The 26,069-nt window shown below is 39.6% G+C and overlaps 1 protein-coding gene across 1 annotated transcript in view; it reads right to left on the bottom strand.

The window, feature by feature from the left end:
• The window catches only part of ADAMTS19 (ADAM metallopeptidase with thrombospondin type 1 motif 19), a 278,728-nt gene that overhangs the window by 10,933 nt on the left and 241,726 nt on the right, over positions 1 to 26,069 (bottom strand). Inside the window, exons 19-21 of the mRNA XM_073344873.1 lie at positions 19,999 to 20,134; positions 16,896 to 17,100; positions 14,545 to 14,697 (exon numbers count right to left, since the gene is read on the bottom strand). Of these exons, the coding sequence (XP_073200974.1) occupies positions 14,545 to 14,697; positions 16,896 to 17,100; positions 19,999 to 20,134 (494 nt within the window). The remainder of the gene's footprint in view (positions 1 to 14,544; positions 14,698 to 16,895; positions 17,101 to 19,998; positions 20,135 to 26,069) is intronic.

Here is a 26,069-nt window from a genome sequence, read left to right as displayed (position 1 = left end):
TTTTTTACAGTGCAAATATTTGTAATAAAAATAAACATAAACTGAGTACTGTATACTTTGTATTCTGTGTTGTAATTGAAATCAATATATTTGAAAATGTAGAAAACATCCCAAAATATTTAAATAAATGTTATTCTATTATTGTTTAACAGCGCAATTAACGGAAGGGAGTTCTGAACCTTAGCTTTCACTTTCCCGTATGACAGTGGTACCTCTGTGTTTTAGCTGTAGTTGTTGCATCCTTGAGGTATTCCTGCCATATCCAGGAATGCCTGTGCCAGATGACAAAGAAGAGAACTCAGTATTACATGTTTAGCAAGATCGTGTAAGCCAGTTCTACATCAGACCTTGAACAGAGGGCCTGGAGGATTAGTTCTGCAAACCGTATGAAGAAAGAAGGCAGACAGGAGAAAGGCCTAAGAGTCTGAGAGGGAGATGCGGGGATAGGGGGGAAGCAGTAGATCTTGACATTAGTAAGGGTTTTGTTACAATCTCGCATGACCTTTTCATAAACAAACTAGGAAAATGCAACCTAGATGGAGCTACTATAAGGTGGGTGCAAAACTGATTGGAAAACTGTTCCCAGAAAACAGTTATCAGTGGTTCACAGTCAGGCTGGAAGGGCATAACAAGTGGAGTCAGTTCTGGGTCCGGTTCTGTTCAATATCTTCATCAATGATTTAGATAGTGGCATCGAGAGTATGCTTATAAAGTTTGCAGACGAGACCACGCTTGGAGGGGTTGTGTGTGCTTTGGAGGAGAGGATTAAAATTATTTAATTAAATAAGATCCTACTTATGACTATCAATATCTTCCATGCTAATTTGTTAGGCAATGAATTTAATCAGAAAATCTATGCAGTCAAAATCACTTATGAAATAATTAAACTAATTATACATAAAACTTAGTAAAGTGTGGAGGTTCAGCAGGTGTCCTCTGTAAATCCTAATTTAATTTCACCCTACTCTTCATTACTATTTACTGGGGAATGCTCTCTCACGAATATTTTTTCCACCAAAAAAGAATGTCACATTTGCACACACTGTAGTTCGTTTTTGTGGTGTTCTAGTTATTTCTTACTTCTGACTGTTCAGGTGACCTACATTTTGAGGCCATGTAGCTGATTAGCAAAAATTCCCGTAGGACAACTGTGTTTGTAGGTTTAGACTAAATGTTCTAATATGCAGCCAGTGTTTTTTTATGTGGCTGTTAATCTGGCAGTTTTGGACACAGTCCTAAAGGTACTGTAAAACCATTCAAGCTGCAAGTCATGTAAAACATTCCTGTTAAAGCCTCTACAAAAAAAAAAAATCCTGGATAAATATAGTGAAAAGCTATTTTTAAAGTTTTTTTGCATGAAAACTACACATTCTATATGAATACTGGCCTACCTTTGAACTTCTTTTAAATATAATTTCAGGGACTGAAATCTAGCCGTTAAATATAACAATCCTTACACTTGGCATGCACAAGGATTACCCGAGATTCCTTCTTTCTGTTCCCTGCCAAAGATATATATTTTGGAGAGAATACATATTCCTATGGCCAACAGCTGAGAAAGGTGCTGTAATGCCTTAGTTGTTTCCAGCTGGCTTCAGTAAGAAGTAGGAATTCCTAAATTAAGGGAAAAATTGTAACTGGCAGTCAGTAACGGTCAAAATGTGTCTCTCAGCCAAAATAATAGGCAATCATTACAGGATCTGATACAATCTACAATAAGAAGCGCCAATCTGTGACAATGTTAACAGAATTGACTTGGACAATTTGTCTTCAAGAATAAATAGATTGCTCAAAAAGGCGTTTTACAAGTCTAAGTAACATTTGAACCGGAGAGAGATGTTCTTATAAGGAAACTCAATGATGAGTTCTGGAAATTACTAGCACAGCATTCCTAATCATTTATGTATAGGTTTGTCAGTTCCAGCATTCAAGCAGTTTCAAACTTTTAATAAAGTGAGTGTGAAACAGCATACTGAAGAATCAAAAACTGATAACAGTGCATAAGGTTTGAAGGTTTGCAATATTTTTTGTTCACTTTGTATTTTTAATGTAGTTTGGTTTTGAGGACTGTTATTAGATCATACAGTGTACTTGTTTGTATAAGTGATTTTGTTTAAATGAGGTTAAAAATATCCACAAAAGTTGTTCATCAAGCTATTCAGCTTTTGCTATAGCTGTTTATGTCCCAAACTATATCTACTTTATTTGTACCAATATTTGTGTATCAGTTAATCACAAAGAAGGGGGAATAATGAATCCAAATACATGACGCAGTCTGAGTTCCTTCATGCCTCATTTGCAGGAAGATCTTTGCCACACTCAATTGTAACACACCCATCACCTCAGTATCAAGATGCCAAGTTTAACTGTGAAAGTTTAGCTGTGAAAATCCTGTTTTGGCCCCTTCCTATTTTTAACCACTTTTACTTGGATTTTTTCGTGTTTCCTTTCCCTTTTTTGTACCTTTTTCACTGTATTTCCTGTTTTTCATTAGTGCAAGACGACTGCTACAGAGAAGTGTCTTCTGTATTGTAGCCAGACTTTGGGCTCCATCTTATCTTGGTAAGTAACACTATAGATGCAGCCTGTCATGGAGTAACCCTCAGCCCCTGCTTTTGAGAGTTGGAATCTGGGCTCCATCAGTGTTAACATTCCCAAGGAGAAAAGCTGTCTTAGTTGTGTGTGGATAAAAAGTTGGCCTTTAAAACAGACAAGCACTATTCCACTAAGGGCTTTAAATATTAGGACCAGTACTTGGAACTGTCTTTGGTACCCAGTGGAAACCCATTGGAGAGTATGATATGTTTGTTATGTTTTTCTTATTCAAGAGCCATGCTGCTGTATTCTGCATAAGCTGGAGCTTCATTGTGTAATGTAACATTATTCAGTCCGAAACAGAGTGAATTACAGTAATCAGCTAGGAGGTATAGATCTCAGTAGCTAGGATCTCATGTGAAAGGTACTCTCCTGGCAAGATGAAAGTGAAAGCCATTCTTGGCATTATTGTTATGTGCAGTATCTAGAAATTAGTTCAATAGGATCCTGAAGCTTTGCTAGTTCATTAACGTTTCCCTCTTCACACCCAAATCACCTTCATCTTCCTTAGGGAGAGGGGTTAGGGGTTCTTCATTCCCTGGATCCCCTAAAATGAGCCAGGTTAGCAAAACAGGAGAATGCCCCCTCAGTACACTGCCCCCAACCACCATTCTCACCCAAGCCTTTCTTCCTGTAGACCGCCTGAGATCTAGATTCCAGGAGTGTAAGAGAAGAAGATGGGGACAAAAACTCTTAGGACCAAGGGCTTTCTTTTGGCCTTATTTATGTTATGTTTACACACTTTGCTTTCTTTTTGATTTCATTTAAGCCACCGCTGCTTGGGTCAAGGAGTGACCCAGGCTGTTCAAACTAGGACTTTGCCCAAGGTGGTATACTTGGCTGCTGACATGTGGTACCAGAAATGGGATTTTTAGTCCCTGAAAGAGCAGAAATAAACAAACAAAAATCCCCATAGAAATGAATCAGCTCCTACGGTGGTTAGCCTATTTGTAATCACAGCAAGAGTTGTGACTACAGCAGCTGTTCAAGCAGATGACAATGCACTAAAAGTTACTATAATATATAACTGTCCTGCTGACTTTAAAAAGCTGCTCAAATCCCTCAATGTCAGGAGACAAACTCCCAAGATTCAGGGAATGCCCTTGGCCCTGACACTTCTTAAGATGATGGCAGATGATGACACAGACTCCTTCCACATAACCTTTGAGAAAGTAGCAACAGCATCACAATGGCCTCTAGAGAAATGGGCCATCAGGCTAGCTATCTTGCTGAAGAGGGGAAGGTCAGGCAGTGTACCAAGGTCTTGATGGAATGGCTGCCCATTCATCTTGCCCAAGATTAAACTGATTAAGCTATATTGGATTGATTAGGCATAACCTACCGTCAGCACTTCCAGATGAGAGTACAATCCCAAGGCCAGGCCTCAAATGGTGGCCCAGAAGCTGAAGGGCTTCTGCTGGTACTGATTAAAGCTGGAAACTGGACAAGACCCCAGGCTGTGGAGCTGATCATCCTCAAGCAGTTCATACAGATCCTCCTACTGGTTAAGATTGGGTCTGCAGACACCAACTGGAAAAGCTGTAGGAAGCTACCGGCCTCGTGGAGGACTCCTTGACTGGTCAAGCTGCTGAGAGGCCAATGGAGAGGAACCATAGACCACTATGAACAGCAAGGAGGAGAAATGTGTGTCCAGGGAGAGAAGGGAATTACACTGGATGAGTCCCAAGAAGGCCTTAGCACATGCCTGGGCATCAGAAAGAGCCCAAAGTCTGTGACCCTCCTAAGGCCCTCCCAGTTAACAGATGGATATCCTCAATCATGTAACAAGACCTTTGCTAGCCACCTGCCCAGGCACAGGGATACCCAAAATCTTCACAGGAAGAGATCAACCAAAGTAGCGGGCTGTGACAGGATGCAGTTGTCTGTTTCTCCTGTGTCCAACTGGGGCATATGTACATGGAGTACCCATACAAGGAATGCGTTTTTGGTCAATTGTATGGCAGAAAATAGGACCTGGAGAAGGGGCCCAGGAAAACTTATCGTACGGTAAAAGTCAATGACAAGGAAACTCTGGCCCTTGTAGACTCTGGCGGTGTCCAGACATTCATCTGAGAACTAGTGGAAGCAGAGTGGCGACCTACAATAGGAGAAATATGTATCCACTGCATCCACAGGTATGTCAGACACTATCCAAGCACCACAGTGCAACTGAATGTTGTGGGATACAAGAGCCTCTGAAGGTGTGTGTGTCCCCCAAGACCTACCCTTTCTGGTAATATGAGGATGAGATTGGCTATGCTTTCCTGAGCTGCTGTTGAAGCTTCCTACAAGCTGTTGAAGCTTCCTATGTAAATTACCCCTGAGGATGCTAGCCTGTGGGGTAACATGGGGACCCTTTTTTCTAGATATTTTTCTACTGATTCTGGAACAAGAAATCTTGGCAGGAGAGGGGTATAGAAAGAAAGGAATGACAAGAAGTGAATAAAACCACTGCAGTCATAGGTGTAGCAGAGCACTCAGACCCAGGAACTCGCCAAATCAGAGAAGAGGACTATGGGAAACATTCTCCACAAGCTTGGTGGGAGACCCCCCATGCCATAGTTAAACCCTGAGATGCTGACTGTCTTCTCAGACTTTTGACTGGAATAAAAAACTGACCAGACCTTGGGCCGACTACATGAGCATATGGCTGTGATTAACGATGAGGAAGTAGAACTCCAGAGGTCATGGCAATATCTATATTTTGCCCTCAAGACAGACCTTTTATACTAGGTAGATCAAGACCAGCAGATGAAGGAGGTTCAAACACAATTCCTGGTGCCTAGAATATATCGCTGTAAACTCCTTCACTTGGTATAATCCATACCCTGTAAAGGTCATTGGGGAAAAGACAAAACTAGGTCCAGAATTTTGGCACTTTTTTGTGGCCCAGTATACACAAAGAGACCAAAGATTTCTGCGCCTTCTGCCCTGAATGCCAACTAATGGTTTCCAAAGGTATCCCCGGGGCTACACTAGACATGCCTCAGCACTGCTCTTGCTCATGAGGATGAGAGCTTGAGGTTTCAAGGGAGCAACAACTCGCTGTCAGACTGCCAGAGGAGCCAGCATTAGGCTGTCTCTGAGCTAGTTAAAGCCTCTTGGATTACAAGGGAAGAAGATGGGGACAAAAGCCCTGAGGACCAAGGGCTTTCTTTTGGTCTCATTTACGTTATGTTTATTGACTGCCTTTTTGTTGATTTAACTTAAATCACCACTGTCTGTGTCAAGGACCGACCCAGGCTGTTCAAACTCGGACTTTGCCCAAGGCAGTATCCTTGTCAACTGAAAAATACCCTCTTTTGCGTCACATACTCGTATCTGACAAAGTTTTGAGGAACCCAGTTTAATTAATGAATACAATGGTTATATAAATTACAAAACTGAATCATGTAACATACTGTATTTTAGCCAAATGAAATACACCTAATTCTGAGATATACTTTGTGTGACAAAAAATATAGGCCCTAGCTGGTGACAACATTTTACTGGGTAATTTGTATTGGAAGAAAACCTTTGGCTCACTGGGATCATTAGCTAGATCTCTGAGTCTAATACAGCATTAAAACAACAACTATCATATTCCAAAAATATGACAGTCCAATAAATAACTAGCACAATATCTGTACAGATATAGAAGGACAATTATATTTCAAACTATAGTCAATACAAAATAAAGTTAATCTGACGTTTCTATCTCTAACACATTCACCTTAAGATAAACCATATTGTAATAAATACCTTTAAATTCTCATACACTAATGAAGGGGTTTCTGCTGCTTCTGCTTTACTGCAGGCAAAAGTCTGTGTTGATTATACAGGCATTTCTACTTAGATCAGTAACACAAAGGCCAATCACTCCTGTCAATGTCAATTTTAAAAAGTGACAAACTTTAGTAGATAAAATGGAAGCCAAACTACATAGTTTAAAGTTTCAAGCTAAGGTTAGAACTCAGGATGTGGCTCTAGCAGACTGGAAGGGACAGTGTAGGACATTTGTAAAATTGCCCTGTGATTCAAAATTTTTATATATATATAAAATGATAATAAGCTCATATATACTACTATTTACATGTTGAAACAAAGATACATTTTTAAAGATCTTCTACAGAATATTTTTATAATTTCTCAATTATTTTTCAGTATCCACTCTTATTCTCCTTTTACTAGAGGTGAGTAAAAAATACATAGTACCTTCTATTCCTTGCATGATCTTTTCATGCACTCACATGGTTTCAGCTGTCATCTTTATGCTGATAACTCAGAAGTTTACCTTTTCACTCTTGCCCTGTTTACCAAGATACTATTCTGTATTTCAGCCTGTCTCCCTTACATGACTGAAGTGAATTCAAACTCCATTGCAAGGATCATCCTTTTTTGCCTGTTCTGACCATGTCACCCCTTCTTCGACTTTCTCCACTCGTTATCTCTTTTCCATTAAATTAAGTTCAAGAATCTTTTCTAACCTTTACAGATTTGCCTCTTTGTACTTATCTGCTCTCCTTTCCTTTTGCATTGCCCTGCCTCTTCTTCTCCATGACCACCCATTTGCCCACTTCTCCCATGGCTGTCTTTGCACCTTTTTTGATGCTGCCCCCACACACATGCTCTTCCCAAACTGATCTATTGCCAGTAACCTGTCCTCCTTCAAATCCCTCTTTGATGCCCACTTTCATAAAGCCTAAAAGAAAGAACAGAAAGAGTCAGAGACACCTGTACTTAAGGGTTTTTTCACTATTTTAAAAAAATATATAAAATGTATACAAAGGGTATATATTTGATTGACTTCTTCTCCCCCACTCTTAGTATGTCACTTGTCATCAGCGGTTCTCAAACTTCATTGCACCGTGACCCTCTTCTGACAACAAAAATTACTACATGACCCCAGGAAGGGGGACCGATTATTGAGCCTGCCCAAGCCCCACTGCCCTGGGTGAGGGCAAAGCTGAAGCACAAAGGCTTCTGCCCTGGGTGGGGGAAATGTAACCTTAGCCCTGGGTGGTGAGGCTTGGGCTTCAGTCCTGGGTGATAGAGCTTGGGCTGCAGATTTGCTGGGGCCCAGGCTAACACCAGCCTTGGTGACCCCATTAAAATGGGGTCATGACCCACTTTGAGGTCCTGACCCATAGTTTGAGTACCCCTGTCTTAGATGATAAACCCCTTGGGTCAGAGACTGTGTCTTCCTGTGTGTTTGTACAGTTTGGAGCACAATGGGTTCCCCATCCAGATTGGAACCTTGGGACTCTCTCACAACAAAAATGCATAACAATAAAACCCATTCTCCTTACAGATCCAACAGTTTTGATAGACAACACAGAGCTATGTCCAATTGTTACTTTTGGATACTATTTTGTCATTCCTGAAAGCCTCAATTTCACTGAGAAGACTTCTAGCAATAATAGAACACCACATGGTAGCTCCCAGGGTGGTTTACTAAGATGAGACTATCAAAATATCCTACTTTTACCTGTGATTCTATGCACATATAATATGAAATGGGCACACACTTTTAAAATCCTATATAGTTCATCTGTGTGCTGTAGATGACTCTCTCTCTCTCTCTCTTTCTTGTTTTGTAACCCAACGTTACACTACATTTATTCCAGGCAGAAACTAACGAAGTAGTTTTGAACTGATCCATAAAAAAGCTTTGTCTAAAACAAATTATGCTAATGTACAGGATAAGATGAAAATGAACAAACAACTCCCCCTTTTATTTGATTGTATGGACAGTTTGAGATTTATTTGCTTATTCATCATTTCTGAAAATAAAGACATACCTCATTTGTTGGAAACTAACTGTATAATTCAGTTAACATAAAAGTTATTAAAATGATGCAAGGGTTATTTTGACTTCTATTATTTCACAAAAGTCACATAAGATCTTTCTCCATAAATCTAGTAATAATGTCATATCTTGATATGTGGCCAGCACTGTTCTGTTCCCAGAATTTAAAAGAACTAATAATTCTGGATTAGGAACCAAAGAACTAAACAAGGCTAATTATTTTCTCAGTACAACTAATCTCCTAAATAATATTAAAAGCCCATAGTTTCTCTTTATATTTCAATTGAAGGAGAGTAAACTATTTGCATTTATTTGATAAAGAAGCACTCTGCACAGTTTAAAGGTTGAATTTCCTAGGTTCTTGAACAGGTAGCAAAAACAATGCACTTCTCTTTCACTCTTCCCCATCTATACCAAGAACTGTTTCACACACCAAGTATGAGGCAGTAGATGTCAAGACTGATTGTTTTTTGCTCTACAAAGGTTTAAACATTAAAAGACAACTGGCCAAATCTGGGCCCATTTTACAAGGCAGCAGAGGAAGTAGCATCCCTACATTGTTGTATAAACTGGCTGCACGTTGGGAGTGGGCCCTCCTCTCTGCCAGTGATGCCAGCCTTGACTGCCTACTTGTCTGCTGCTTGTGGGAACAGGAGGTTTGTGCACATCCTTCTAACAAGTCTTCACCGATCCTAGTCACATCTCTCCTTCCAGCTCAGGCCATGGTAGTTGCAGTACTAGTCTACATGGGCCATTGTAGCAGGGAGATAGGGCAATTCCTGGTTTCTTCATTTTTTTCCAGGTCCTGGGGAGATCACCTGGTGGTCTCTTGCCCCCTCACATCCCCAGGGAAGACATGGAACAAAGAGACAATCTGTGGCTCAATGAGCCCTATCAACTCTGCACTACTGACAGCAATGTTTTGGAGTTCTCAACTGGAAGATCACTCCATGGGTTATTCTGCCTGCCCAGTCTTTCCCCAGCCAATTCTTAGTTAACTGAGAATGAACTTGTTCTCACTTGGATTTCCAGAAGGCACTACACATACACAGTGATATACATATCAGTTGAAACGGACTGAGCCACGGACTTCATCCATGGTAGTGGGTTGCAGTTGGATGACTACATAAAAACTCAGGTGCAGTTTGGAGTTCACTGTGATAGCTTAACCAAATGAGTTCCTTATCTCCCCCCTCCCCAAACCTTCTCCTTTCTTCTTCTTTTTCATCACTCTTGACAAAACCACTAACATCCCAGTCACTCTGGCCCATCACCTTGGTGCTATATTGGACTCATCACTTTGCTTTTCCCAATACAACGATACTATTTACAAATCTTGCAGCTTCTCCCTTGTCAACATCACTAATCCACCTTTTTCTCTCCATTCCTATGGTGAAATATCCAGTTTAGGCCCTCATTATATCCCACCTTGATTATAACAGTGCCCCCCTTCCATCCTTACAAACTGCTGCGGCTAAATTCAACTTCCTTGCCCATTAGTTTGCTCACAGAATTCCCCTTTGAGTCCCTCCATTGGATTCCCATAGAATTTTGTAACAAACTTAAGCTTCTTGTCACTACTGTAACTCCTCACTTAAAGTCGTCCCGGTTAACGTTGTTTCGTTGCTCATCAATTAGAGAACATGCTCATTTAAAGTTGCACAATGTTCCCTTATAACATTGTTTGGCAGCTGCCTGCTTTGTCCACTGCTTGTAGAAAGAGCAGCCCGTTGGAGCTAGCTGTTGGGGGCTTGGAATGCGGGTGGACCAGCAGCCCCCCATAGCACCTCCCCTAAGTTTCCTGTGCGGCAGCTGCCCAGCAGGCTATCAATTGCTGGGCAGTTCAGCTGTCCCTCCCCACACCGCCATGTGCTGCTCCTGCCCTCTGCCTTGGAGCTACTCCTGGGAGCCTCCTGCTTGCTGTGAGGTGGGGAGGGGGAGGGAGAAGAGTGGTGCTGATATCAGGATGTCTCCCTGCTCCTGCCCACCACTCCTTTACCCCATCTCCACAGAGCAGGGGGGATACACGATAGGCTCAGGATGTAGGGAGTTTGCAGGCAGCATCTGTCGTCTCAACTTGCTGATCTACTTAAAAAGGCAGTGTACTTAGAATGGGTTCTGCATACTTAAAGGGGCAATGCACATATCTCTCTCTCACACACATGGTGTGTGCATGTGTGTGTCTCTCTCTCTCTCACACACACACACGGTGTGTGTCTCTGTCTCTGTCATGCTGTGTCTCCTCCCTCCATTCGTGCTGCCTTGTAGAGTGTGAAGCTACATTAACAATGTGTTAATGCTTGAGGGCTCAGCCAACTGCTAGTTCATCATTTAGCAGTAAGGCATTCCCTGGGAAATATCCCACCCTCTTCCACCCTCTGACTCTACCACCTCAACCAAGCTTCACAATGATCATTGCTGTGTACAGCATTAAATTATTTAAAACTTATACTGTGTATATATGTGTGTGTGTGTGTGTGTGTGTGTGTGTTTCCCCTGGAACCTACCCCCCCCCCTTTACATTAATTCTTATGGGGAAATTGGATTTGCTTAACATGGTTTTGTTTAAACATGGTTTAGTTTAACATGGTTTAACATGGTTTAGTTTTTTCAGGAGGAGTTACTGTACTTTCAAAACTCTACATAACTCTACCCCTCCCTATTTATCCTCCCTTGTCAAGCTTCATATTGTTCCTCTCCACATCCCACCTTCTCATGAGCTTCTTATACAATCAACTCTGTGTCTTCTTCCATGCAGCTTTGTCATAAATATAAAGGGAAGGGTAAACACCTTTAAATCCCTCCTGACCAGGGGAAAAACCCTTTCACCTGGAAAGGGTTAAGAAGCTAAGATAACCTTGCTGGCACCTGACCAAAATGACCAATGAGGAGACAAGATACTTTCAAAGCTGGAGGGGGTGGAAACAAAGGGTTCTCTCTGTCTGTGGGATGCTTTTGCGGGGACCAGAGCCGGAATGCAGGTCAGAACTGCTGTAAAGAGTTAGTAAGCAATCTAGTTAGATATGCGTTAGATTCTGTTTTGTTTAAATAGCTGATACAATAAGTTGTGCTGAATGGAATGTATATTCCTGTTTTTAGAGTCTTTTTGTAACTTAAGGTTTTGCCTAGAGGGATTCTCTGTGTTTTGAATCTGATTATCCTGTAATGTATTTACCATCCTGATTTTACACAGGTGATTCTTTTACCTTTTCTTTAATTAAAATTCTTCTTTTAAGAACCTGATTGCTTTTTCATTGTTCTTAAGATCCAAGGGTTTGAGTTGGTGTTCACCTATGCAAATTGGTGAGGATTTTTATCAAGCCTTCCCCAGGAAAGGGGGTGTAGGGCTTGGGGGGATTTGTGGGAGGAAAGACATTTCCAAGTGGGCTCTTTCCCTGTTATTTTTGTTCTATGCTTGGTGGTGACAGCAATAAGGTCCAGGGACAAAAGGTAAAATAGTTTGTACCTTGGGGAAGTTTTAACCTAAGCTGGTAAAAATAAGCTTAGGGGGTTTTTCATGCAGGTCCCCACATCTGTACCCTAGAGTTCAGAGTGGGGAAGGAACCTTGACAAGCTTCCTATACACAGTACGACTACCCTAAGTTCATCCACAAGGCCCCTACATTGTCCACATTTTAGTCCCTCTTGAAGACTTCCTTCCACTGTGCTACCTATAGCAAATCAAGTTGATCTGTATGTAAATCACATATAAATTGTCCTTTCAGTACCCCTCTGTCTATTCAGTCATCCTTAGATTGTGAACTCCTTGGAGCAGGGACCATCCTTTTTAAGTCTTTGGAAAGTACCTAGGACATAGCGGGTCTGAGCTTGGGTAGCACCTCCTGGGCAGCAATGTCCACACTGCTATTTTTAGCACACTAGCTAAAGGAGAGCTAGTAGGGTGAGTTTGTCTAGCTGTACTGGGAATCACACATCCCAGTTGCAGTGTTCTCATACCCTAAGAGCTATTATGAAGTTAAATTCAGCACAAATTCTAGATTATACTGGAGACTTTAAAACAAAAAGTCAGAATTTTAGTAAAACTGTTGTATCATGGACCTTAGTGCAGCTGTCAGTTTCTTCTTTATCTTGTTGGCATTATTGTTAAAGTGATGAAAACAAAAATCACCATCTGATCTTTGTGTGTTTGTTCTTCTGAAATTAGTTAAATTCCATTATTGCGTTAATAATAAATAATAATATCTATAATAAATAAATAAAATTTTGTTTTAGGATCTCAAGAGGAGCAGCAAAGCCATTAAGGATCACATTAAACCTCCAGTTTCAATGGTGAGAAGTGTAATTTAAATTTCGCTAGCCAAGTCTTGGCATAAACTTGGGGGGAATTTGGCTCTGCTCAAAGGAACAGCCTTCTGTCAATGTCAAGAATTATCCTAAAGAGCAAAAACAGTGAACACAAAGGGCTGCACTGAACCTTCTGACTCAAAAACCAACAGCAGTGAGCAAGGATTAACGTTTATCTGAGCTTTCCATTTGTTTCCTTCATTGCAGACACATTAATATGTATGCCATGACTTCATGGCTATATATTCTAGCAATGGAACAGTACAACTACAGGAAAAAAAAATAGGAAATCCAAATATGGCATATTTTAAACTGATGTCTCTGTAGAGAAATTAAAATCAGGGCCTATATGCTAAATAAATAATCCACTTCAGATTGTATTGGGAGTTCAGTTAAAGCAACACTAAATGGATACTAGATATAAAATGGATTATGTGGAACGGATTTGAATATTGACAAATTATGTGGTAGAGTAATGATGTCTTAACCAGTCAGGGAGGTTCAACTTACTTGTAGGCATTTTGGTAGTGTAAATAAATGAAATGTGTAAGATGAGATGCCTAAGCATCCTACAGTGGAGGAAAAGGAGTCTAATTGCCCAGAGTTAGATAGTAGGACATCTAAATGAGAAATGGAAGTCAGAAAAAAGTATGCCCTGGAGAAAAAAAGGATTGTTATCAAGGCCAGAGGAAAATATGCTCATCCTTCGGTAATGTAAATTAGAATATCCTCACTGCACCAGGTACACTTGCATCACAGTACCAAAGGCCATGCAGCACAACCAGCCAGAACGACAGAATCAGGACACAGAACATCCAACACTATGCCCACTGATGGACTTGAAAGGCACAAGGAAATAGGTGACTCAAACAAAGAGGCATCTCACAGCAGTATGTTACATTGCATGGCCAAGTGTCTATCCACTAGGTCAGCAGACACTAGGTCAGAAAGTTGTTGCTGTGAACAAAAACTCAGTGCACTGGCACTAATCTCAGCACGTAACAGATGGCATCAGAAGGATGATAAGTCAGATGATGGCAAGAAAATTTAATAAATCCTCAGGAAAACTGAATATACATAGAGCACAAACTAGAGGTAACCACTGCTTTGCCCAACAGTGTGTCAACATCACAGCCAAGAAAGACAGGAGATTTCAGAGATTTTTATACTTCTTTCTTTTTCTGGTGTCTTTGCACACACATGCCTTCACTTTTCTTATGTTTGTGGTTTATATTGTTGAAAACAGAAAGTATTTCCTATCAGCGTTGCTAGTTACACACTTCCATTGATTTGAGTTAAAGCTATACTAGTACAATTACACTTGGGCTACATTACGTACTCCAATTTTCACCTGAATTTTGTCTACACTGGCAAATGAAAGACAAAACTTTTGTCATTCAGAGGTGTTAAAAAAACACACACACACCGGCCCCCGAAAGACAAAAGTTTTGCTGACGACAAGCGCCGGTGTGAACAACACTTCCGACAAAGCTAACGCCACTTGTTGGGAGTGGAAGTTTATTGTCGGCAGGAGCGCTCATTCCTGCTGACAAACAGTGGCTACACTGCACACCTTTTAGTGGCATGGCTGTAGCGGCACAGCTGTGTCGCTAAAAGTTGTGTAGTGTAGACATAGATATACTAAACAAGTATAATGCTATTTTCTACTTAAACTCTATTCTTTTGTCACAATTTGACCTTATAGTTCCATTTTATTTGCAGTTGCATTGTTCCTGGATTTGGGACATTGCTGAATCTTCAATAAAACTGTTGCGTCTTTGATAAAACTTATTCCAATAAACTCTGTTGGAAAAATAGTTTTTGTTGTATTATGTGGTATTAGTGTCATATCCTACCTTAGACCAGTCTCCCATTCTCCAGACATAGCATTTGGAATAGTCCTCACAGTCTTCCTCTTCTTTAGGTCTTGTGGACAAAACACACTTCTTTCGGGGATTGGTGCACCTCACAGTCCGATGTCGTACTCCTTTGCCACATTTTATAGAACACTGTAGGATACAGAAAGATGTGATTTACGCTTCTACAAGACACAAAAAATATATGCTAATATTAAATCTAGTGATCTCAGCAGCCTCTACTTTCCATGACACAACATTCTGGTAAAAGAATGTTAGACTGAGGGCTTGTCTTCACTACTGGGGTAAATTGACCTAAATTACGCTACTCCAGCTACGTGAATAACATTTGGACCCTGAGACTAAAAATATCATAAGACAAAATAACATAAGTCACCAAGACTAAAAATTCCATCCTGATAAGTGAAAGTTTTGGAAAATTATGATCAGCTGACCATAAAGAGTTATAATAAAAATTTTAGGCAACCTTACCTATAAATGGCACGCTCCTTAATATACATATGTATGAGGAAGAGATACATATATATATTAGATACACACAAAATAAAAAAGCAGCTAAAAAGGAAACAAAGTGAACTAAAACATCCTTGAAGAAATTCTAAATACTTTTCAAAGTATGAGACGGAATAAAACTTCAAATAAACCACAAAAGGATATAACAGACCTTAATTGGAATGAATTTTGAAATTGCAGAAGTAAATATCACAGATCTATATGCAGCAATCCAATTTGTTCTACCACATGAAATGTCACTAATTTAGATAAAAAATAATAAAAAAAATTCAATTGCATATAAAACATGTGAAAACTGTGCTACAATAAAGCCAGGGCAAAAGATTTATTGACTGGAAGGCCTTAATCAGCACATTTTCTTTCAGCTATTCCCACTTATATAGCCAAAAAATTACAACATTTCTTATTCAAGACGATTCTGATTGCAAGTTCAGGAAGCAGTGGCATATGGTGGAACTGGGGATTAGAAACACCTCGCTCCTTAAAAATTATTTCTGACCCCTCCCCCCTGACACATACACAATCATTACTGATCTCCCAGATAAAACCAACCAACTAAACAATTTAGGGTTCTTTCTTCTTCCCTGATAAATAAATTCCATTCTTCCAATTGTTCCTCTGCTGTAACCCCACCTCTGCTCCTTCTGAAAATGAGCAGACAGCTCACCCTGCATTCTTCTCCTTACCTTTGCACCCCATCCTCACCAGATCATAGCCTCTCCCTTTCAACTGCCCACCTCTGCCAGTTCATAGGCCCAGCCACTCATCAGATCACTACCTCTCACTGCTTCACCTCTTTTACCGCCCCATTCTCCAGGTCCCCTTCTCACTCTTTCGTTTGAACACAGGCACAACCTGCTCCTTCCTTGCAAACACAGGATGGCCATCACCTCACTCTCTCTGCTTCAGATTCCCTCTCTTGGGACTCTGATGCTGCTCCTGAGGTGTGGGTGGAGATCTACAACTAGGCCTGTGCCTATACTCAGATTCTGGGGCTACCCTCATTTTGCACTAGAGGGGAATGGAAACACAGCTTCTGAACATGTGTAGCACTCAGCATTGCCCTATACTTAAAATGGCAGGATGAGCCCTTTTAGCGGCTAAATCTCTATCAGTCCTCTCTGACTGTCTCTCTCCTGGTTGAACTCTACAGTTCTATGCCACTGAAGAAACTGGGCACTGCCATTTCCTCCATCCCTAATTGTATTCTATGTTGCTGCACTGAAGGACTAGACTCTGCCAACCCCTATTCCCCTTCCTCAGTCTACTTTCTGGTACTCTCCACTGTGTTGACAGAGAAAAGAGAGAAAAGAAAGGCATATGCAACAAATGGTTTTGTTTATTATAAAACAGAAACAAATTACAGAGAATTTAATAGATAGGCTTAGCCCTATTTGTCCCCATCAGCTGCCACTGGCAGGAAGTAATAATACCTTCCTGGATTTGGGCTTTTGAAAATGTTTCAGAGCAGCAATTGGCTAAAAGGGGAAAACTCTAGGTAGTGGGTTTTATTACTCAATCATCTTTAATTCCAGAGAGATTAGAGTTGTGGCATGAAGGACCAAAAAATACCTTAATCTGGGATGTGCCACTTGTCAAAGTTCAATAGACATCAGTTATTCCAAATCCATTAAACTGAGGAAGTTTTGTCCTTGTCTAATTCTGATGCCATATATGTGAGGTAATACTTTTTACTAGTAAAAGTTACAGATAACACTTGGACTACAGCTTTCTGTACCCCCCTATAAGGGTCTCAACAAAATCTCTAGAAAATTTTAAGAAACAACAGTAGATAGTGAATAATGCATACACTGCACCTCAGACCACACTCCAGCTTCCCACACAGTCATACAATCCTGGCCTTCACAGCGCTGTGCAGAAGCAGGTTTTGGCCCAAGACAATCTCTTTCCCTAGCTCTAATCAAGGTTCCATTTCTGAGCTGCTGAGTACAGGCAACTTGTCTATTCTGGGTTCCTTTTCCACATGTCCTTGAACAAGGAGTCCATTCGGTCATCATCCATCTACAAAGAAACAAAAATAATAGAATAATAGAAATCAGGGATGGAAAAGACCGATAAGGTTATCTTGTCTCTTTTCCTGTCAACAGGATTGTTCTCTAACGTATATTTTGAGTGCTTTGTCCATTTTTAAATAACTCTAGCTATGACCATCACATTGAGAAGGAGATGAATTTAACTCAACTCATCACACATTTAAGAAATGTATTCTAACATTTAGATTAAATTTTTCTTTCCAATTCCATCAATTATACCTAATTATTCAATCCTTTATATAACATAAGCTTTCCCCTTCTCCTTTCTTATCATTCTAATTAGAAATGTATCCAAATGTAAAGTTTTAAAAGCAGAAGGTTACTTACCAGTAACTGTTGTTCTCTGAATATTTCCCCTTGCAGATACACACTATGTGAATCATATGCCCTGCCACACAAACCATGGAACTCTTTGAAAGCAGTGAACGGTTAGGGGTGTGCACACTTGTGCCTCAGACTCACTATTCTGGTCCCAAGGGTATAAAAGTCCCTTCACTTATGAGTTCATCTCTAACTCCAGACACACCATTTATATTTCTGAAGTACAGCGGAATAAGAAAGGGTCAGTGTGGATCTGGAGAGCCAATACATTTGGAGACCTATAGTTGCTCGTAAAAAGAAAAGGAGTACTAGTGGCACCTTAAAGACTAACCAATTTATTTGAGCATAAGCTTTCGTGAGCTACAGCTCACTTCATCAGATGCATTCAATGGAAAATACAGTGAGGAGATGTATATACACACAGAACATGAAAAAATGGGTGTTATCATACACACTGTAAGGAGAGTGATCACTTAAGATGAGCTATTACCAGCAGGAGAGCTGGGTGTGTGTGTGTGTGTATGATAACACCCATTTTTCATGTTCTGTGTGTATATAAATCTCCTCACTGTATTTTCCACTGAATGTATCCGATGAAGTGAGCTGTAGCTCACGAAAGCTTATGCTCAAATAAATTGGTTAGTCTCTAAGATGCCACAAGTACTCCTTTTCTTTTTGTGAATACAGACTAACACGGCTGCTACTCTGAAACCTGTCAGTTGCTAGTAAGTAACCTTTCCAGAATCTTCCAGAGCTCCGGATGATCTCTGTGCATCCCTCAAAAGTCAAAGCTTTCCAGAGGGTTCTGCCCTTTGGTGCAGACTACAGGTGCATCCCAGGCATCTTAACTGACAGTATTTAGAAAATTGAAGTTTACAGTGGACATTCCAGATTTCTGTCATGCTCACTCTGAGCAAACATCACATATAAATATTTTAATTTATTTTTCTTTATGATTAGTTCCAAAGGCTCAATGTCCATATTACAGCTTGTTACGAGAGACATATAAATAGACATCTAAAAAATGGCAGGTGTCGGTAACAAATAACTAATAATGCCAGTTAATGTTTAGAAAATTCCTAAACCCACAGGAGTGAAATTCCCCCATCAGTGAAATAAGGTTTGTTTTGTAATTTTTTTAAAATACAAAATGTTTGACTACTTTGAATTCAGGTCTATGAGATACCTTCTAGATTGTTCCAAGTGGCACTTCTTATTAGCAGCTTTATGATTATGGCTTTATATGCTATTTAAATTATGTGATACCTCTGCTATGTGTAAAAACAGTGCAACACATTTAAAAATAATTATCATTGATAGGATCTCAGAAAAGGAGCAGATTTCTCCCATTTCTATCCCTCACTATTGGGACAATAAAAATGATCACTCTATAAAGGTGAAGTTCTTCAGCCTATGTTATGCAGGAGATCAGAGGAGATGATCATAGTGGTTCTTTCTGACCTTAAAATATATTATGTTTTTTACTTTACAGACTTTTTCTGTTAAAGACTTTCTAAGGAAACTGATGTTTTTTCAATATTTTTATGCATGTTTCTTTAAAATATTTTACTAGTAATTTAATTTGTTTTCTTCTCTCCTTTGCCTTATTTAAAAAAAACTATTCACCCTTCTATCCATATAATTTTGATCCCAGTCTTGCCAATCTGACACACACATGCATATTGATGCAAATAGGAATTTTGCCTGTGAGAGGACTATGGTACTTAACACAGTCTTCATTTCTCATGATCACATAAGTCTGGTAACAGGGATTGAGTATGATGATGATCATGAAAAATACCATCTGATACCTTTATATTTGAATTTCCCTTCTCTGAAACATAGCAACCACTCTAACTTGCATGCTTACTGTATTAAAGTCCAGAGATTCTCCTTAACCGTATGGCATCAACAACTCAGAGAAAAGCTGGTACTCTCTGAAGTTTAACAAAAGCAGCGTTACAGACAGAATGCTTACTGCAGTCACCAGGAGCAGAGGATGCAGAACTCCACATTTCCCACAGAAAATCCCCATCATGCACAGGAAATGAGCCAGCTATTACACCCCATTAAGGTGCCCAGCTACATTCCCTGTGTGTCCAGTCAACTCTGCTGACTGGTGAAAAGGGAAGGCCATGAATCTGCCTTTCCCCCAACAACTTAGCCAACTGGAGCACTATCAGGGAGCAGTCTCTGTGCTCAGAGTGCAGGAACTACAGCTGAGATCAGCCCCTTTTCTGTGGATGAAATTTAGAAAAAAGGCTAATTGTGCCTTTTCTACCCCTTGCACACAGAATATAGATCCATAGACACTGGTGATGTTCGTGCTTCAAAGGAATTGGGAAGATCAGTAAAGAAAAATAGAAAATTTGAAGTATTTACTTTCTAGTGTAACAAGTGTTTAGTGTGTGCTGTTAAGGATTATGATCCCAATTCAACAAAGTTCTTAAGCACATGTTTAACTTTAAGCATATGCTTAAATCGATTCCCGTGATTTCCACCACTTAACATTAATTACAGTTTAATGTAATTGAATCACTATCACCTTGTCTGGCACGGTTGTTCATTGCACTTTCGGACCTGTGGCTCAGGCTTTGTTAAATATTTGCATTTCTTATTGTCCACAGTACTGATATTCTTATTCATAATCTTTGTGCAAGATACTGTTGTCTTTCTTTCTCCTAATAAAACATAAAGCAAAGATACATGGAAAAATGGGAAATGTCCAGCTTTCTTTAAAAAAAATCTATGTTGAGTCACAGGTAACTTTATCTGATAAAACTACCATCTTTATGTGTAATTGGTATGAAAGATGTGAAATAAAATACAGCAAGTTATTCTCAGATATAGTTTTCTATACATATGTACATTATACAAGTTTTAGTTTCACATGTGAAAATTTACAAACCATTGATTAAAAAAGTAAATATTTTATGAAAAAAAAACATAAGCTGTATTCATCCACTGGCTTAGAAAAATGAAGTATGCCATTTCTACATTTTATAATGGCAATTATGGAAACCAATGATACCAGGAATAATTAAAGGTGGAGGGATCTGGTTGGCTATAAAAGAAGTTGTGATTTATAATTCCACAGAAAAAATACATGTTAATTATAAATACATTTGCAAAAATCACACCAAAGCACACATTCTTCTCTACCCAGACACAAACCTTTACCAATACCACAACTACTGTGCTCCACAACCTTATCTCTGCACCCATGTGATGCCAGACTTCCTACTTCCTCCTTCCAACACACTAAACAAGCACACCAAACTCCACACTAATAGTGTAGGGAGCAGGTACATTAATTGATTTTAAGGCTGGTGAGAACTATTGTGATGGTCTAGCATGACCTGCATAACAAAGGCAACAGAATTTCACCCACTCATTCCTGATTCTAGCCCAACAACTTGCCATCAAAGAAGAACATATCTTTTAGAAAGCTATCCAGACTGGAATTAAAGACACCAGACAGTGGAGAATTTATTGTATCCCTTGTTAATCTGTTCCAATGGTGAAGTACATCTAATCTGAAGTTTGCTGATTTAAACTAGTAATTTGATAATTTGGTAAAAGGGTGTGAGCAGGAGGAAGGCAGAGTTAAGACTGTGGTGTATGATAGTGATAAGGAATGTGCCTGTGGATGCAGAAGTAAAGGATGTGTGTACGTATTTTTATGTATAATTTGTGTGTGGCTACCTTAACTGATTTACATTTTTCTGTGTATGTCCACGTGTGTATATTTACATGCATACACACATATATAAATAAATAACATTTGCATGTGATTGCCTTAACTATTTTACAGGTTTGTGTATGTATGTGTCCAAATATGCAGGCATACAGGCATTCACCCATACACCAAACTTGTTTTGCCAAATAGTTGATTACACACAAATTACATATCTAAATATATATGCACAAAACCTTACAGCTTCTTTGATACTTCCTTTTTATTATTCATTTTAAACATTATTTAAATAAATATGTGTTAGTAAACTGTTATTTCTGATTAATCAGATGTTGACAATAACAGTTTAAACTCAAATCTTTCCACATCATGCAGTCTGTAACACTTTAAATTATGTTATTTCTGTACATAAGAACAGACAATCAATAGGACAGTTACAATGAATGTTTCTTTTGTCAAAAATAAATAATCCTGAGCTGTAATTTTGAGCATTTGCATTAAAATATCTCAAAAAGAGGAATTTTAGGTTACCTAAACTAATTTAAATAACATCACAAGCTTATGCCAGTTACAGCAGAAAAGGATGATAAACAGACATAATGAAACACTTTGCTAAATGTTTATCTAAGTTGTCATGTAGAATAAATTACTAGGATTAATGTTACATTTGAGCTTTTCTCAGAAAATGAGAAACACTAGAAATGGTATACTTATGAGAGTTCATGATAAATGCAAGTACTGGAATTACAATAAAAAATACAGCAGGAAGTCATTAAAAGTGTTAATATTCTAAAATGAATCCAAGGAGTGGCACTGCTTAGAAAAGGAGATGCTGCTTGTAGCAAGTACAGAATGCGTACAGAGGAGAGTTCTCTTACCAAACCGCAAACATACATATCCATGGAAACTCGTCTGTAGAGAATTAAGGATTGTTCACAGAGTCAAAATAGCTGGGACAGTGAGTTCTTTCAACTATTATGATGAATAAGTGGTATGTTTCCAGCTTTTACTATTTGAGTCAATAGGAGAAGCACAGCAATTTTCAGGATTAGAAGTGACCATGTCAGGAGAGTAGTATGAAATGCAGAATACCAAGACAGTGCAACCTCGGGAGACTTGCTAAGCAACAAGTAAAGGAGTGGGTGAGCAGGGGATAGACATAAGAGGAGTCAATGAATATTTAAAGAAGATATACATGATGGTTGGAGATTAATTACTTTTGTTGGTCCATGGTGGTATAATTAGGAGTTATAAGATTAAATTTTAAAAAGGGGAAATTTGGACTGTATATCAAAAATAGCTTTCTGACAATACTTCTGTTGGTGAGAGAGACAAGCTTTTGAGTCACACAGAACTCTTCAGGTCTGGGAAAGGTATTCCTAGTGTAACAGCAAAATGCAAGATGGAAAGGATTGTTTATCATAAGTAGTTAGCACATATTGTAAGGGACCATTTAAGATAGAGTGGCCCGACAACATCTCTGCAGTCATAGGACAAAAAGAGGAGGTTAGAGGGTTAAGACTGTTGTAATAAGCCATAAATCCAGTGTCTCTTTTCCGTCTATGATTTTTAGTATCTAGCACAGTAATGAATTTAAGCTTCCAGGCTTATATTTTGAAAGCATTATGCAGGTTTCCTTTGAGGATGAGGACTGATAAGTCAGATATAGAGTGATCGTATTGTGAAAAGTCAACCCAGGGAAGTGGATGGTCAAGGAGATGGACTATGTGGCTGATGATTAAATACTTTGATAATGGATGTCTTAGGAGCTAATAGAAGACCTAGTATATTTTTACTCTATCTTCTGGGGTTCTGTGTGTCTTTGTGAGCAAACAAGAAACACAGAGAAAGGGCCACTCAGAATATATAGCAGTGCAAATGTCACCTATGTTTTCAATTCTGCAAGAGCTTGAGAATGATAAAGTAAACAGGATAGTGAATGAGAATAAAAAAGCATAGCATATATTATGCAGCACACCTATCCTGCAACAGGAGAGAAGAACAGGCATAAGAAAAAGGTAGTAGTAATCAAGTGACTATAATTAGAAACACAGATAGCAATGCCTATTGATGTGAATATGAGTGTAGTGAGATTTTTCCAGTATCGTGTAATTATCACACTATCATTATTATTATGCCATTTGTGTACCCCTCAGTTTACAGACATAAGATGACAAGGGGTAAAATTTTCAGAAGTATTTAAGGCCTGATCTGGGTTAATGTAAGCTGCCTTGTGTTGATCTAGCTGTGGAAGTGTCTTCACTTAATTTTGGCTCCCACTGACATAAGTGCCTCTCTAGGCTGATTTAGTAACACCACCTCCCCGAGTGGTGTAGAGTCACGGTCGATTTACTTAGGTTGACGCAGTCTCAGTGCAGACGCTGCACTGCTTATATCAATTGTTACTGACTTTCAGGAGCCATCCCAGAATGTCCCACGTTGATGTTACAATTGATACAAGAGTTCCTAGTGAGTACTCACACCACTGAAACAAAGAGGCAAGTGTGCATACACACAAGCTATTTAATAGCTGCGGTGGATGTATGCTGATGTAAATTAGGTCGACATAATTTTGTAGTATAGATATGGCCTAAGACCTAGGTATGAAATCTGGTCTAAGACTAGATATGGTCTTGAAAGTCAGTGGAACTTAGAATCCTAAGACCTAGATTTACAAGGGTAGTTAGGTGCCTAAACCCTAAACTTAAGCACATAATTCTGGATTTAGGCACCATGTCCCAATTTTAGGCACCACTGTGATTCTCAAAACTGCAACTGAATCCTGTAGGCACCTAAACTCACTCTGTGACTAAGTTTTTTCAGTCAAAAGCTCCCTTAGAGCTTGTGTTTCTGCCTCTGAGTAGGCATCTGGGTGCCTATCTCCTGCCTAAGCCCCAGTGCAATGTATGAACCAGGGAACATAGGCATTTGCCAATCTAACTTGCATATAGGCCCCAATCTAGTAGGTGTACTTTCCAGATTGATAATATTGTTCATCTTCTAAAGAGTTAGTAATTTTTATGGATTTTAAGTTTTCTTCCATATTTGTAGTTTGCTTTTCTAAACTCACATATTTATGACCACAAGAAACATGCATCTCCCAGTTTATTAATATTGTATCAGTGTTTTCCTATCTGCTGATATACAGCTTTTGTTTCATTTTGTGACACTGGCAGCCCAGATGCCAGCTCTTGCCCAGTATGCAGGCAGTAGTTAAGACTGACAAGCTCATAGCTGGAGACCAGGTTACTTGTATCTTAGTTCTACTCAAAATAGGTATTAGTCTTATAAGAATGTAGTTAGTATTTAGAATCTGTGAAATGCTTGTATGTTGCTGCATGCATTAATCTCACTTATTATATATATATATAATGTTATAAGTAGTAGTTAAGTGTTTGCTCTGAAACTGTAAACCCCCATAGTCAGGAGAGAAACATTACCAAGTGTGAAATATTACTTTGCCACAGGATGTGTTATCTCCTGCCCAACAAAAGAAGACTCATAGATGCCACACAAATAACTGTGGAACAACAGAAGACAAAAGTTGTCTGCTCCCCCGCAACCCATTAAAAGGAGACATGCAGGAGAACTCGTCCCATCATCTTGAACTCTGGGGGAAAGGAATCAAAACTGCATCTTTTTGACTGTTTGAACTCTGAAGGGCCAAAGACTCTAAACTGAAGCCAGAGATCCCCAGGGGCTGCCTTCTGGGTCTGCCCTGAAAGACACTTTGAATAGACAGACCACTACAACTCTGTCACTCTTAGGATTTAGATGGTAATTCATTTGTGTGCATATGTTAGTTTGCTTTAACTTGTAAATAAAACAGATGGACATCATACCAAAAGGACTGAAAGTAAAAAATCCATTACAATCAACATACCACACAGACAATGGTGAAAGATTGTGCCACACACTCTCAGAGAAACTGCGGAATCACCTGTTCAACATCCTATATAGCAAACAGTAGAAGATTAAGAATGGGCTCTCAAAACTGAAAATTCTTATAAAAAAACAACCTTCCACACAAACTTCCTCGTGGCTGGACTTTACAAAAACACACACTTCTCTACAGAGGGAAAAAGGCACTAAACTATCTAAACTCCTACATGCCACAAGGGGCCACAACAGTGGTACCCTTGACTCACCCAACAATATTATTAATCTATCCAGCTATACTCTTAGCCTGGCAGAAGAGTCTGTCCAATCTCAGGACCTCTCCTTCTTCCCCACCACCCCTACGAACATGATACAGTTCTGCGGTGACCTGGAATCCCACTTTTGCTGTATCCAACTCAAGGAATATTTCCACCACGCCACTGAACAGCACACTAACCCACAGACACCTTCCTATCAATCATACAAGAAGAAGGATTCTGTATGGACTCCTGACAGTCGAAACAACAGACTGGACTTCTACATAGAGTGCTTCCACCGACATGCATGAACTGAAATTGTGGAAAAGCAGCATCACTTGCCCCATATCTTCAGCCATGCAGAGCACAAAGCCATCCACAGCCTCAGAAACAACTCTGACATTATAATCGAAAAGGTTGACAAAGGAGGTGCTATAGTCATGACTAGGTCAGAGTATGAATGAGAGGATGCTAGGCAACTCTCTGACACCACATTCTATGGGTCACTACCCTCTGATCCCACAGAGGGGTACTAAAAGAAACCTCACCATCTGCTCAAGAAACTCCCTGAAGAAGCACAAGAACAAATACACAGACACACCCCTAGAGCCCCGTCCAGAGGTATTCTATCTGCTACCCAAGATCCATAAACCTGGGAATCCTGAATGCCCCATCATCTCAGGAATTGGCACCCTGACAGCAGGATTGTCTGGTTGTGTGGACTCTCTCCTCAGGCCCTACGCTACCAGCACTCCCAGCTATCTTCGAGACTTCCTGAGGAAA

This window comes from Lepidochelys kempii, chromosome 5 (genome assembly GCF_965140285.1).
Source record: "Lepidochelys kempii isolate rLepKem1 chromosome 5, rLepKem1.hap1, whole genome shotgun sequence".
In the NCBI taxonomy this organism is placed as follows: domain Eukaryota; kingdom Metazoa; phylum Chordata; order Testudines; family Cheloniidae; genus Lepidochelys; species Lepidochelys kempii.
Note: the sequence above shows the minus strand (reverse complement) of the source record. Positions and strands in the feature narration are given on the sequence as shown.